This window comes from Gymnogyps californianus, chromosome 4 (genome assembly GCF_018139145.2).
Source record: "Gymnogyps californianus isolate 813 chromosome 4, ASM1813914v2, whole genome shotgun sequence".
In the NCBI taxonomy this organism is placed as follows: domain Eukaryota; kingdom Metazoa; phylum Chordata; class Aves; order Accipitriformes; family Cathartidae; genus Gymnogyps; species Gymnogyps californianus.
This window is the reverse complement of record NC_059474.1, coordinates 43,022,956-43,036,799: the sequence shown is the minus strand read 5'-3', so window position 1 is coordinate 43,036,799 and position 13,844 is coordinate 43,022,956. Positions and strand designations below refer to the sequence as shown.

General features: G+C 36.3%; 1 protein-coding gene across 1 annotated transcript in view; it reads right to left on the bottom strand.

Moving 5' to 3' along the window:
- Positions 1-13,844, bottom strand: part of NEK1 (NIMA related kinase 1) — a 50,631-nt gene that overhangs the window by 27,029 nt on the left and 9,758 nt on the right. Inside the window, exons 9-17 of the mRNA XM_050896006.1 lie at positions 12,658-12,858; positions 9,418-9,478; positions 7,673-7,830; positions 5,560-5,619; positions 5,247-5,306; positions 5,053-5,100; positions 4,885-4,959; positions 1,639-1,817; positions 1,425-1,556 (exon numbers count right to left, since the gene is read on the bottom strand). Coding sequence (XP_050751963.1) covers positions 1,425-1,556; positions 1,639-1,817; positions 4,885-4,959; positions 5,053-5,100; positions 5,247-5,306; positions 5,560-5,619; positions 7,673-7,830; positions 9,418-9,478; positions 12,658-12,858 — 974 coding nt within the window. The remainder of the gene's footprint in view (positions 1-1,424; positions 1,557-1,638; positions 1,818-4,884; positions 4,960-5,052; positions 5,101-5,246; positions 5,307-5,559; positions 5,620-7,672; positions 7,831-9,417; positions 9,479-12,657; positions 12,859-13,844) is intronic.

The following is a 13,844-nucleotide window of genomic DNA, read 5'->3' as shown; positions in this document are numbered from 1 at the left end:
AAAAAAATCTCTATCTATTTTGAAACTTCTGCACAGTATTTTCATTGAGTGCTTCCAAGTTTATGTAGTTGAGAAATATGGAACAGTTTCTCTTCATGACCTCCATGTTATTCATAATTTGCAGCCTTCTACTATAGTTCCTCTCAATTTTAACACATTTAAAACAGTTTACACAGGTGTAGCCAAGTATAATTTAATATTGTCAAATGTGCGAGGCAGTGTTTCCTAATCGAGGCAAGATTTGCGGATTGTGGCACTTTGTGCAAAGCATCGAGACTAAATAGAGGATGATGGAAATACGCACGTCCATCAGCTGAGAAAATACCTTCCAGTACTGGGTTGTACCAGGAGGAATTTTAATTAGCTCACAACAGCCCAAATTACTATAAAGAAAATAAAATATACCTTGTAGCTGCAAAATTGTAACATCAGTGTTAAACATGTTATGCTATTGCTGCAAATTTTAAAATAGAAAAAATCTACAAAGGCAAAATATATTCTATTAAAATATAAAACTGAATAAAATTAGTTTAGAAGAACAAATGTTTTCTTTGGCCACTTCCTTTTTTCTCACATTAACTTCATTTATTTCTTCCTCCATGGGATACATCATTGGATCTGCAGAAGTTTAAATAATGCATGAGTAAATTTGTCCCTCTAGGAAAGTTAGTTAGTAAGGCTCATGTACTAAACTTCTAGGAAAAAAGATATTTTCCAATTTACTGCTCACAAGTGCGGACACAGTTCTTTGGGCAATACTAACAGATCTGAAGGAGAGCAAAGAAGTTTTGAAGAAGCTACTTGAAAGAGTGAAATAATTAAAAAAAAAAAAATCAATACTTGTTTACAATCCTTCTATATATAAAATACTCAGTTTATAGTAATTGAAAAGAATAAGCATCACTGAATTAGAAGTTGCACACCATTATAACACCTGGCATTTGCATCTCAACGAAGAAAGCTCCTACAAGTTTTTCACTGACCAATAAACAGGAGCTAACAATTCTGGGAGCATCCTAGACACTCTCCTATACTAGAGAGTCAAACACTTAGATGTAGAGAAGGCAGTCAGAACGAGATGACAGGAGAAGGAAGCATCTTGGCAGCTAACACAAAAAGTGGAACTATGAAAAAAGCAAAGGAGGAGGCTTATAATGTTATCTGCAACTGCATTAAGCGAAGAATTTTGGCTGAAATCTAGTTTAGTTACAGTTGTTAGTAATCCTTTTTTTCCACTATTGAGGAAGTCAAGGTTTCCACTGGTTCTAAAAGAATTGTGGTCTGCGAGGGACTAACACACAAACAGACAGCACAGTACCAATGGATAAAAGTGATTTTAAGACATGTCCAACTACTAAATGAAACAAGACACAGAACAAGAATCTAACATGTAGGGACAGATTTATGGATTATCATAGTCCAACCTGTTTGCATTGGCTTGTTTAGACACCTCCTTCAATCTTTTCATTTTTTTCCTAACTGCACCAGCATCAGGTAAATGGTGATGACCTGCAGGCCCCTTAGGAACTCCTGGACGTATTCCAGGTGGAATTCCTCTGTAGATAAATATGTACAGTAACTTTCATTACTTTCACCTAAAGCAGACCACATGCAACTTCTAATGGAAGGTAGCCATACCTTTCAACAACTTCTCGGCCTTGTACTTTTGCCCTCAATTTGGCTTCCCTCTCTTCAGCTACTTTAATGTTTTCCTTTTGCTGTTGCATCTGGTCAAAAATAGCATGATAGTGTTCATATTGTCCCCTGGAAGACACAGGAAAAGGACCAACACCACCTCCACCGCCATAATATGGTGCCTGGAAATCAGAAGGGGTAGGGTGAAAAATCTCAAATACTGGTTTTAACAAGCCCTTCCAATTTTCACCTCTTCAGCAGAATAAAAGCATTAGTATGTCCTGCAACAATTCTGAATTGGTCCTAGTTTTATTCCTGGCATGCCCCTATTTTAACAAACTACAAGATAGATAAATTAAAAACCTATTTTTCTGTTAGCACTCCAGAATTAACACAGCATTTTACCTCCCTCTGATAATAATCTAGTTATATATGAGACATCTGTCATATATTTTGGAAGTTATTGGTAACAAATCCATTGAAGTGTAGTTGGAGACAGATGTTCTACACAGCAAAAATCAAACTTCTAGCACAAAAGCTAAAAGTGATACAGTACTAACAAGTGATTTGTAGCCGAACACCCATTTTTCCCATGAAGCTGGAAACGGTTAAGCACAATTCTAAGGTTGCTGAATGGTATTAAGTGCAGATTTATCTGAGAATCCCCATTGTTACCAACCTATAATTTGGTTTCATCACCAGAATTGAGATGCTTCCGTACTAAAGCTCAGATCAGGTGAACATCTACCACCAGCTACTGCTTTATGTGAATTATCTCTGTTATTCTCAAAGAATTAAAATTTCTACAGAACCTTCATGTGAAAATAATAATTAAAAAAAAATTGTTGCAAGCAGCTGTGTACAGTAGTAGCCAAGGATGGATGCACAAAATGTGAAACTGGCAAAATAAGGTTAAGGTTGTCAGCACATGCATAAAAATGTTCCCTTTACACCTGGGGGAAGCAGTCAAATAGCCCATGGTAGTGAATCTATGGAATTTGTTTTAACAATAGTGTCAGTGTTCCTTCCAGAGTGGTCTTAAGTATTTTAAATGAATTCAAATAGGTGAGTGCAGATGTGGCACGTTTAAGATTGCCTACCTAGAAGTTCTTGAACAGATTGTATTTGACAATGGAATTTAGCTCACATTCTGAGCTTCAGTTGCTCAATACCCATCAATAGCTCCCCATAATCCATATGATAGAATACTAACTGAAAGATTCATCCAGGCATTCAAATAAATATGCAGGTATGCTGTTCATCTGAATAAAAATAATTTACTATACAAGACTATAGATTCTACAAATAGAAGGAAAGGTCTTGCTTTAGACACTATTCAAGGTTTCATCTATCATTATTAGAGCTCAGTTTTCAAAAGAATTATCTGAAGAAATAGTATGATCAATCTCTAGGCAAATGCTATGAAGCAGATGCTCATCAACAGTCTGCAGAACAGTTACTAGAACCACAAACAAAAAGCCAAATTCTTGCCACCTCTTTCCCTACTTTCCCTCAGAAACAGGTGCCAGCAACCAACCCAAAAAGACAACAGGAGGAGAAAATCATGCAGTGCATGACCCTGCTGTGCCTTCAGAAGACGCTATATGGCTTGCATTGTTAGAAAGCTCGAACAATGCTATTCGACAGCATCATCAGGGAGTTGCTGGATACACTGTTTTCATGCTGGAGAAAGGAAAAGGATAATTAAGACAAGAATAATATAATAGTATATGGAAACCTGGAGTGATGATAACGTAGTGGCCTGCAGTAAGATTTGTACTAAACTATCCAATTTGGAGAAGACATTTCAATGAATTTTAAAGCAAGTCTGCCACGACATTTTACACCAGTGACACTTAGTGAAAATATACACAACCACTGAACCTCAGTATCCCTAGATGACTGAGAATACTGGTAACGATGCAGCTGTAGCTACAACAGAACCCTTCACAAGTTTGCAGTGTCTAAGGACCTTGCAATAAAACTCTCAAAGTTAATCAGAAACGTGATTGTTTTCAGGAACATATGTAGTCTCATCCAAACGTATTGATGCTGATATATTGTGTTGTATGGAAGCTTGTATTGGTGCCTGCCAGTTTCATCTTGAGAGAGAGAGATGGATGGCATAGGAACCAAATGATGTTTTTTGATTTTTCCATTAAATCAGCACCTGGTAGTTTTTAAAGTCTGGTATGCTTAAGTTTGCTTTTATATTTAAGCTTTACTTATATGATGTGTGGCAGACAACCAAAGATGACGTCTATTCTGAAATAATATATTTAATAAGCAGCTACTGAAACCTGGTCAAGTGCTTGTGTATTCCTCATATTCTTGTACAAGGAATAGAAAATAAAACCTCTATTCATTTTGACTCTACTGCTCAGTCAGAGCTTGTTTACAAAAACCCTACTAAACATGTTTAGGCCAAGTATTTTTGTAAGACTTGCTATCTCCACAACAAATAGCTGTGTTTTAATCCATTTTCTATTGTCAGATAGATTTACACTACAGCAATACTTAAATTCCTGCACTGGCTCTGTCCGATGAAAGTACCCAGACTTTTATATTCAACTAACTTCATAGGACTACTTCCCAGAACAGTTATGTTTCCATGAAACTACAACACACACAAACAGGCAAAAAGAAACTGTCATAGGAATCAGATTAAATTATGTAATTAAATTATGTAAAAAGTGAATGGCTAAAGAGTTTACTGCTTTCAGAAAAAAATAATTAGATTTACTCAGGATTTTTCACCCCCCTCCTGAACAACTTATCAGCATATATAAGCATTTATGTTGCTAAAAAACAAAGAATGCTTAGAAGCAGGTGTTTAATACTGGGGAAGAGGTCCATTATCATAATATGAGAACCTGGAAAAATATTTCAACAAAAGAATTCAAGAACAAACTTGAATGTGAAAGAAGCTGTTCATGCATAGATTCAGCACAGGAAAAGTAGCAAAAGCAGGAGTGGAAAAAAAGAAAGTGGTGCATGAAAAGCATTACTGGCAGAAAGAGAAGAGATTCAGAAATTTAGTAAGTATTAAAAATGAAAATTGCACATGATCTCCAAAAAGCCAGGGAAGAGAGTCTGTTATACAGTTTCTCTTAAATTATCCATAGATTAATAATGGGCAGCCCCAAGAGTTGACCTCCAAGAGCAGATCTTTCTGAAAAGAGAAGACCATGCCAGATAACCAAAGGTGGGGGGAACAGACTACACCACATTTCTGCATCTGCTGCCAACCTTAACATCACCACTTCCACCTGAACCAAGCACATTCCTCCATCCTTGTTCCCTGGCTCTGTTTATTCGTTCCATCTGAAGGAGAAAACAATACAGGAAAACATAATTCAAGGAATCACTAAGTTAAAAATTGAACTTCACTATTAACACATTTTAAACATATTTTACCCTTTCTTTTTCCAGTCTTCTCATTTCATCTGCCTTCAGTAAACTGATCTGCAATGTGTAAGGATTAAACATGTTTAATAACTGGGAAATTGAACTACTCCGTATTCTTACGCAACATAGAACACACCACACCACAAGATATTTCATCAAAATTACTATGAGTGGAAAAAGAAAGTCTGAACAATCTTGTCTACCTGATCTCTGTGGCGTTTTTCTTTTTCAGGCAATTCTAACCTTTTCTTTTTTGAAGGTTCCTGAAAAATAAGCATATAATTTGGTATTTATTACCAAGCCATTATTCTGTGAAGCCTCTGTCAAGATAGGTTAGTGCTCCAATTGCTGGTGTATGTCCATGAAGAATAAAAAAAAAAAAACTTTAAAAAAATCACTGTTACATAATGTTTGGGAAAAAAGAAAAGGAGGAAAGGTTTGAAGGTTTTATTTTGTCATTCTTGCTCTGGAATTAATTTTTGCTTAATTTGAAAATTAACAAAGATTTCATGATACCTCAAACATTTTCCTCCTTTCTTCTCCTGGATTCATTTTCTTCATTGGAGTTGGAAAGGCCTGGATAAAAGGTGAAACTTCAAATTAGATAGCACAATGCCAGAATGAGAGAAAAATTCTAATGGGGGGAAAAAAAAAAATCTTAAACCCACCACTTAGTATGTACAAACTGGGGTTTAAAATAGTTAAGTACTCAGGAGATTTTAAATGAAAAGCACTGCTAGGATCTAGGGGTAAATGCTACTGTACTTGTTCATCCTCTATGAAAAGCTCTGTCTTGAACGTGAAGGCAGTAATTTTTAATTCTGTTTTGTCTTAATTTTCCTTCTCTGGCAATATCATTCTGCATTACGATCTTTTCCTATTACAAGTCTTTGAGGGTCCCTAGATATTAAGATTCTCTTTTATTTGGAGAACAGATTTATTGGGTTATCTTTACACTCTTTCACTTGGGTAACTCTAACCAAGGTTCTTGTTACCTATGGAAGAGGTGAACACGGCCACTACTGAATACCTGGTAAAGCAGCAGCTATACGTAATAAACCATGCTGCTTACCCTAATCTTCTCAACAAAGTGATGGTTACTTTTAAAGCATTTTTTTTTCTGACCATACTAGAACACAGAGAGCTTCATAATATTTTAAAAACCTAAAATCCTATCAAATGCGTACTTTAAAATCAAGTATTTCAGAAGACAGAAGCCTTTAGAGACTGAAGTCAATGTAGTTCAACTACAGTGAGGTAATGTAATATCACTAAACAAAGGAGATGATTGTTACATGCTCCTCTCAAAAGCCAGTTGAGAGCTGCAAGCTCAGACTACCCTGGAACAACAGCAAAGAGAAGAAAATTTATACTACACTGTAGCCATTCTTTCTATCCTACAGCTTATCCCTTGTCACTAGGTACAATCCACACAAAGAATATGTCTTAAAATTGCAGCGTTACTAACTCCTTACATGCAGCAAGAGGATATTTCCTCAGTCTCTACCCTGCCGCTTTGAGTCTCTGTGCAAGTTGGATCAGTGTTGGCTGGTGAAACTGACTATAAAGAGCCGAAGACTAGCAGATGGTAGCACAATGAAGCCTTAAAACATAATAACCTCATGGTCTCATAAGGACACACAAGAAGTCTGTGCGTTCCCTTCTTGCTTCCTTTTTCAAACTGTGCATCACAAGTCAACAAGGCTTGTGTGATCAATGAGCTTTCCCCTAGACCGCCGATAACTTTTGAACCTCATGGGTAATTCATATCTCCAAGATAATTTTCTATCCACCCATCAAATTGACAGATGGATAGAGATCTCAGCATTATGTTCCCCGAAGTGCCATGAGGAGAAGGAAAGAAAAAAAACCCCAAGACGCACAACAACAACAAAAATATTACTTATTCAGAAGAAAATTTGAATTAGTTCTCTTGCTGAAGTGGGAGCTTCTTGGTTGCTAGTTGTTTGGCACATGCATACAGCTCAAAACTAGCTGTATCATAAACATCTCCTGGCCATGCAGTAATTAAAGAAATAAAAAGAGAGGAAAAAAAAAGACTTTTATGTAATGAGGAGTACAGAGAAGATGACTGGAAGAAAGATCAAAAGTACTGTATGAAGATATACAGAAGACTATTTCTCATTAGCCCATGGTATTAAGTCTGGGAAACTCCTCTTCCAATTACACAATTTCTCTGGCTGACAACACTTTAGAAAATGATGAAAAAAGTTTTTTGTGTTTTGAAAATTTGAGATTATTTTTGAACAAGGAAGAAAGATGTAAAGATTCTTATCCAGTGTCAATGATCTTGGTATACCTGACAGACTTCCAATGTTTCTAAGAGCGGTCAACACCACCAAAGGAACTGAAAACATGCAAAGCACATCTAATTCAGCAGTGGAATTAAAAACCAAACCTAAGGCAGCAGTCTCCAAAAATCATATTAAAACCAACCAAACAAAAAAAATCAATAATGAAGCAAGCCAAGCATTTAAACTACTACTACTTTCTTGGCAGATGCATGTGTCCACATAAAAGACATTTTGAAAAGGAATGCATAGTATTTTCACAGCATTTAAATAAGGTATGAGCAAAACAGTTCAATTTAAGTAACTTAGCTTCTTACCTGTCTAGATTTAGCCAATGGCTTCTTCTCATTAGGCTTTTTAGGTGCATCACAAGACTTCCTGATCACTAAAGGCACTCCATATTTTGCAGCAGGTTTGGTAATTTTCTGAGCTGGTCCAGCTGAAGTCAGTATTTGTTCTTGAGCTGGTCTTTTAGCTAAAAAGAAAAAAAACCAACTGTTTTACAGCTATCCAGGCTGGCCAGTGTACCATATTTCCCTTTCCCAAGGTCTTAGAACAGCAAAGCTGGAGGAAAATGGGTGAACTGCCAACATTTCATTCACATGAGCTGATGCGTAAGTGCAATACACCCAGTTGTCCAAAACAGCGTGTCTAAATTTCATGCTTGATAACAAACAGCAGAATACAATCCCTGAGCTTTTCACTCTCAACACTTCAAACTGGAGAACTGAAGCTTATTTCAACTGCCACGCTTTATTATCCAGTTGTCATGGACACAGGGAAAAGTTTTCCTAATGGAATGGAGAGACAGGCCTCCCTCTACTAATGACACTGAACCGCAACCTGCAACACTAATGTCAGCAGAAGATGAGTTCTGGAGGAGCTTCAGTGGCCTTCAAGGATATTGTTTTCCCTGTAGAGTTCTTGAAAATATGCCAATATTGTGGATTTGATTCTGTGTGTCCTGGTTTCAGCTGGGAGAGAGTTAACTCTCTTCTTGGTAGCTGGTACAGTGCTGGGTTTTGGATTTAGTGTGAGAATAATGTTGATAACACCCTGATGTTTTAGTCGTTGCTAAGTAGCACTTATCTTAAACCAAGGATTTTTCAGTTTCCCATGCTCTGCCAGCAAGCAGGTGGACAAGAAGCTGGGAGGGAGCATAGCCAGGGCAGCTGACCTGAACTAGCCAAAGGGGTATTCCATACCATGGAACGTCATGCCCAGTATATAAACAGGGGAGCTGGCCGGAGGGGCGGATCGCGGCTCTGGCATTGGTCAGCGGGTGGTAAGCAATTGCATTGTGCATCACTGGTATTTTTTCCTTTCCTCCTCCTCATCCCACTGGGAGCGGGGAGGGGGAAGCAGCTGCATGGTGCTTAGTTGCTGAGTGGGGTTAAACCACGACACTGTGTTAGCAGGGCTCTCTTACTACAGAATAGCAGGACAGCAGTGAAACACACAACACTATTGAAAGACACCAAAGCACTTGCCACAGCTTCAAGTGATTAGAAGGAAATAAAATAAAGGGGAAGAAAATCTGGGGAAAAAAGGGTAAAACCAATGCAGGAAAATGAAGGTAAGACCATCTTGACAAAATGAACCATGATCTAATTTGCTACCACTAGCAGAAATTCTATGGCTTTGGGCTGAAGTCAGGGCTTAATTCTGGGATCTCTAAAGAAATCTCCCACATTTTTACAAGAAATAGTATTTCTCATTAACAATTTGTCATTAGTAAGGGAAAAAAAAAATTGTACAACAAAAACATATAAATTATTTCCAGTATTTGAAGTCTTCACTGTCTCCTTAAATTTTGGAAGCGTAGCATACTGCAAGAGGAAAAAGTACACCTAAAATATTACAGGACCATAGTTTGTGTTTGCATCATTTGTACCCTACATACATCCAGCTCCCCAGGGCAGGAGGGAAAATTGCTTCCCTCTCTTTTTTCCTGAAACTTCTAGAATCAGGTATAAGAACACACCAAAAACACTAAAAGAACAAAGCTACATGCACTATCCTGCCAGAGCTGAAAGCAAAAGCACTTTACACACTTACTTACCTGGTGCAACATGTGGTCCAAACTTCTGGAAGATTTTGTGATTGAATTCTTCTGCAATAAGCTAAACAAAAAGTTGAACAGTTAGCCAACAGTATTTAAGACTGAAGCTAGAAAGAACTCCTTTTCAGAGAAGTGTGCCACTCTGAGTAAGCATCTAACTAATAGTATTTACTCTAACTTAAATTTAAATGAATACTCAACTTTATGTATTCAATTTAGTATCACTAACATTAATATGAAGCTGGATTCAGTATTTTCAAACATTTTTGGCATAATTACTCAAATAATTTAAAAAAAACCAATTTAGTCTGACTTCTGGGTGGCACATGTTACCTCATTTATGACCTAGCTAAGAATCTAGAAGAAAGTTAATGTGAGCACCAACATAGTTTTATGCATAGTTCATTTTAGATTTCTGTACAGCTGCCAAATTTCACTTGAATTTCTCAGACAGCTTGTGTCAAAAAAATAGCCCTTTAAAAATGTTTGCAGTTTTTAAGTTTCCCTATCCTTTTCAAGATGGGAAGATGACTACATACGTGGATATCTAGGAACAACACACATGGTGTGCTCTCAGGCATATCAAATTAGCATAATAAAATGTGGAAAACAGCCTTACTGGAGTAAAAAATTGGAGTCTAGACAAAGAACATTCAAACATTAATAGGCCATCATCTCGAATACTGTATGTAGTTCTGAACTCAACACCTCAAAACCCATGTAGTAGAAATGAAAAAGGTTCAAAGAAGAGCAGCAAGGACAATTAAAGGTGTTAAAAAGCTTCAGTACAAAGAACAAATAAGTTTGCTCTTCAGCCTATAAAAAGATGACCGAGATGTAATGTGACAGGTCTAGAATACCACATGTGATTTTGCAGAGAAACACACAAGGGCAGCAAATGATAATACCAATACAAGAAGTGGGGTACAACTGAATGTAAGGAGGAAGGTTTAGAATAAACAAAGTTGATGCTTTCTGCAACAAGTAGCAAACCTGTGAAATTTCTTACTGATCATAAAAACTTACACAGGTTCAAGGAGAAATCAGATAAGCTCACGGACAAGAAATCTATTAAGGATGACTAAATACCAAAGATGATGCTTCCTGAGCTGATGCAATTGAGATAACAAAAGATGAAGGCTGAGAGAGTATTATAGGGTAATGTCACATAGGCTTGCCTTGTTCTTCTGTGCCTCACCAGGCACTGTTTATGGCCAGTGTACACTGCCCATAGGATATGGAGTAAGACTGACTTTTAGCTGAGCCAGCACCATGTTCTCATTTTCTAACATCCTGCTCTCAAACTTCTTGCTGAATCCGAGTGCTGCAACTGGTGCTACCAATACAGAATATTCAAAGGATGGGAACTGCAAAGGTATTTTTTACAACAGTAAAGCTACTTGCAGACAGATAATGGCCATACTACAGACCACCTTTCTAGAGATGGAGCGTGCCAGGAATGTGTTACTTAATGTTCTGACAACAACTGACAGTAATGTTAACTGAACAGTCGCTAAATCACAAGGTTTTAAGGAATAGTCTTTATAGAATCTTGAACTATCCAGATTATTTTAATTTGCTTAGAGGCTACCAGTCAGTTACAATGGATGCTGAGGAGTTAAAACTGAAAAAAAAACCCCAAGAACCAAAGTGCAGAACTTAGGACTCTGCACATGATGGCAGAGAAACTTTTTAACCTGTACAGTCTGTCATCAAAAGATTCTGTAAGCAAGAAGTCACACATGTGAATGGTCTCATACTAATGGTGTTTCAGTGATCTTGAAGCTTTTGTTTGGGTGGTAAGCTGTAACAACTGAAGTGTGATGTTTCCATGATAACACAGCTACTGACAGAAAAGAAACGTGACTCTTCGGTACCTTTCAAAAAGCCCTTTTTTTTTTTTTTTTTAAATTGATGCTAATTTAGAGCCACTCTTTACTGTAACTTAGTAACTATGAAAATTAAGAAAGAATTTATATAAAACTGGAAGACTGATTTCCTATCATTGAAAAGCAGGATTTCAGCAATAGTTGCAACATGTTGAAGATGTCAACTATGGAAGATCTTGTAGGCTTAGACTAAGGAAAGCAGAGGACAACGGCATTAGCCATGGATGAAACTGAAAGAAAATAGGCATTACAGCTGTGTCACAGAATGACCACCTCCAGCTGAATATGAATGTACCAGTGATTGATACAATTAGTAAAAGGTGCTTTCTGGGTGTGGGGTTTTTTTGTTGTTTTTAAGGTTAGGTAGCATCTCTAAGTCAAACATGTTAGTGATTCAGCTGGAAAAATTGTGTGCAAGTATTCACCCTCAGTCTAGGAGAAATTATCATCATCATCTGGTAGTAGTCTATTACTAATTATACTTTGCCTGACTAACCCCAAATAAAAATTTCATATCCATTCTAGCTACTGGAAATAAAATCAGATCAAACTATTACTGTTGTAAAAGTTAGAACAAACTTATCTGTAAAGACTTCTGAATCTTACCTTTCATTGCAACTTTAATCTGAACTATTGTTAGTTGAAAGTCTATTTCATATACAACTGAAATTCCAATTATATATGGCCTTCTTGTGAAATTTCTTTAGTTGCGAGTTAGAATCCATTAGAATTCTTTATACTTAGTGAGGTCTCCTTTTGCATTCATTTCCTCCATGTCCTTTCTCTGTATTTATTTATCTATCTTGTATCAGTACTATTATTCACTTGTTAATCTTGATCTCTCTTGATTAAATTTATATTAAAAGGACATGAATAGATGTCAAATGATATCAACAGATTCCAAACAGAATAGTGAGCAACTTCTTTGAGGTTATATACACGTGATACATTTAAACATCAAGAAATTTAAAGATTAATTTACTTAGCAATATTTCATAGAACACACTTTCAGGCCATTCCAAATTCCAAACAAAAAATGGATTGAAGAAATTATGATAATTCCTCACTATATAGAAAAACACACAAAACAATGCACTTAAGAAATTGCCAATTTAAATTTGTTTGTGCTGTCTACTTGTCTTTTTTGAAACTACCAAATACTTAAGTAATTTGAGATTTTTCTTTACAGTTCATAGTAAAACTCTTTCTTCCTCAACTGAAAGTGTCTCTATAAAAGCTCTAGGGAATACCATCACACCAATTTCTCATGTTGTATATTAACATTAGAATAAAGAAAAAGAAAAGTCCTATGATGTTTTTAGCAAAATTAGAATTAAAACTAACTTCATACCTGTGGTGTGAGAAATTTTTCAACCCGTTTGGCTATAAAGCTTTTCTCCAATATGGAGTTTACTGATGGTCTGTTCCTAGGATTCCGTTTAAATAACTGTGACAGCAGATTACGTAGGTCATAGGAGTAATGCATAGAAATAGGAGGAAAAGGTCCAGAGATTATCTTCAGTACCAAGTTCTTCATGTTACCAGCTTCAAACTATATCACACAAGAAAGAAAACAGTTATTACGTATTACTGACTTGTCTGTCCATATGCAAGGCTGTATATAAAGATGAAAACAAAAAACCCACACCTTCCCTTGCCTCAACATACCAAAATAAATTTTCAATGCCATCAACAGTTTACATCAGCAGTTTAAAATAATCTGCTACCAAGTATTCTGATTGTAAATACATAAAACAGATATTTCATACTATAGAGATGTAAATTTTGCTAACAAATACTTATGTCTCTCCAGATTAGACTGACAACGATACATAATTAAGAATAAAATAATTATATAATTATCTACTCGATCTCCTCTCCCAAACACTTTCAACCATCACATGCCTTCTGCCATTTTTAGTGAAGCCACATTTCAAATGAAAGAATGTAAAGCATTCACACTCATTCTGTGTAAGATCCAAAGGAATGCTTAGACTTCAGCTTAAGCTCAGGAAACAGAGCGCACCATTTCAATTCCTTTGTACGATAAAAAGAAAACAGTACATATCACCCAGCTCACAGAAAAAAAACCTATTGCCATCAACTCTCAGAAAGGCAACATTGTCAGCATTGCTGCCACAGAAAAGACCAAGCAATAAGAAATTACAAAAGCTTGAAATGAAATTAAATCCTTATGCCTTGAAATTTTTTTTCCGATTTTCATGTTGTTATAGTCTTCTTTCTTTTAATAAAAATAGCTATTAAAACAACCCACAAAAAAACCCAAAACAAGACAGAAATAAATGTTTTTTCGTCCCTTCCTAACTGGAAAATGGGCGATAAAGATATATTCTTCAAAACAACACACACACATAGGAAGGAAAAAAAGGCAACTCTCACCTTGGGAGTTTTTTCTAAGAACTATTCCTGTTCTAAACAGAAATGCATTAATCCATCTGCACAAAAGCTGACAGTCCAAATTCAGACTTTCAATGAAAATGTCAAGTTTTTTGAAAGAGAGGAACACTATTCACAGTA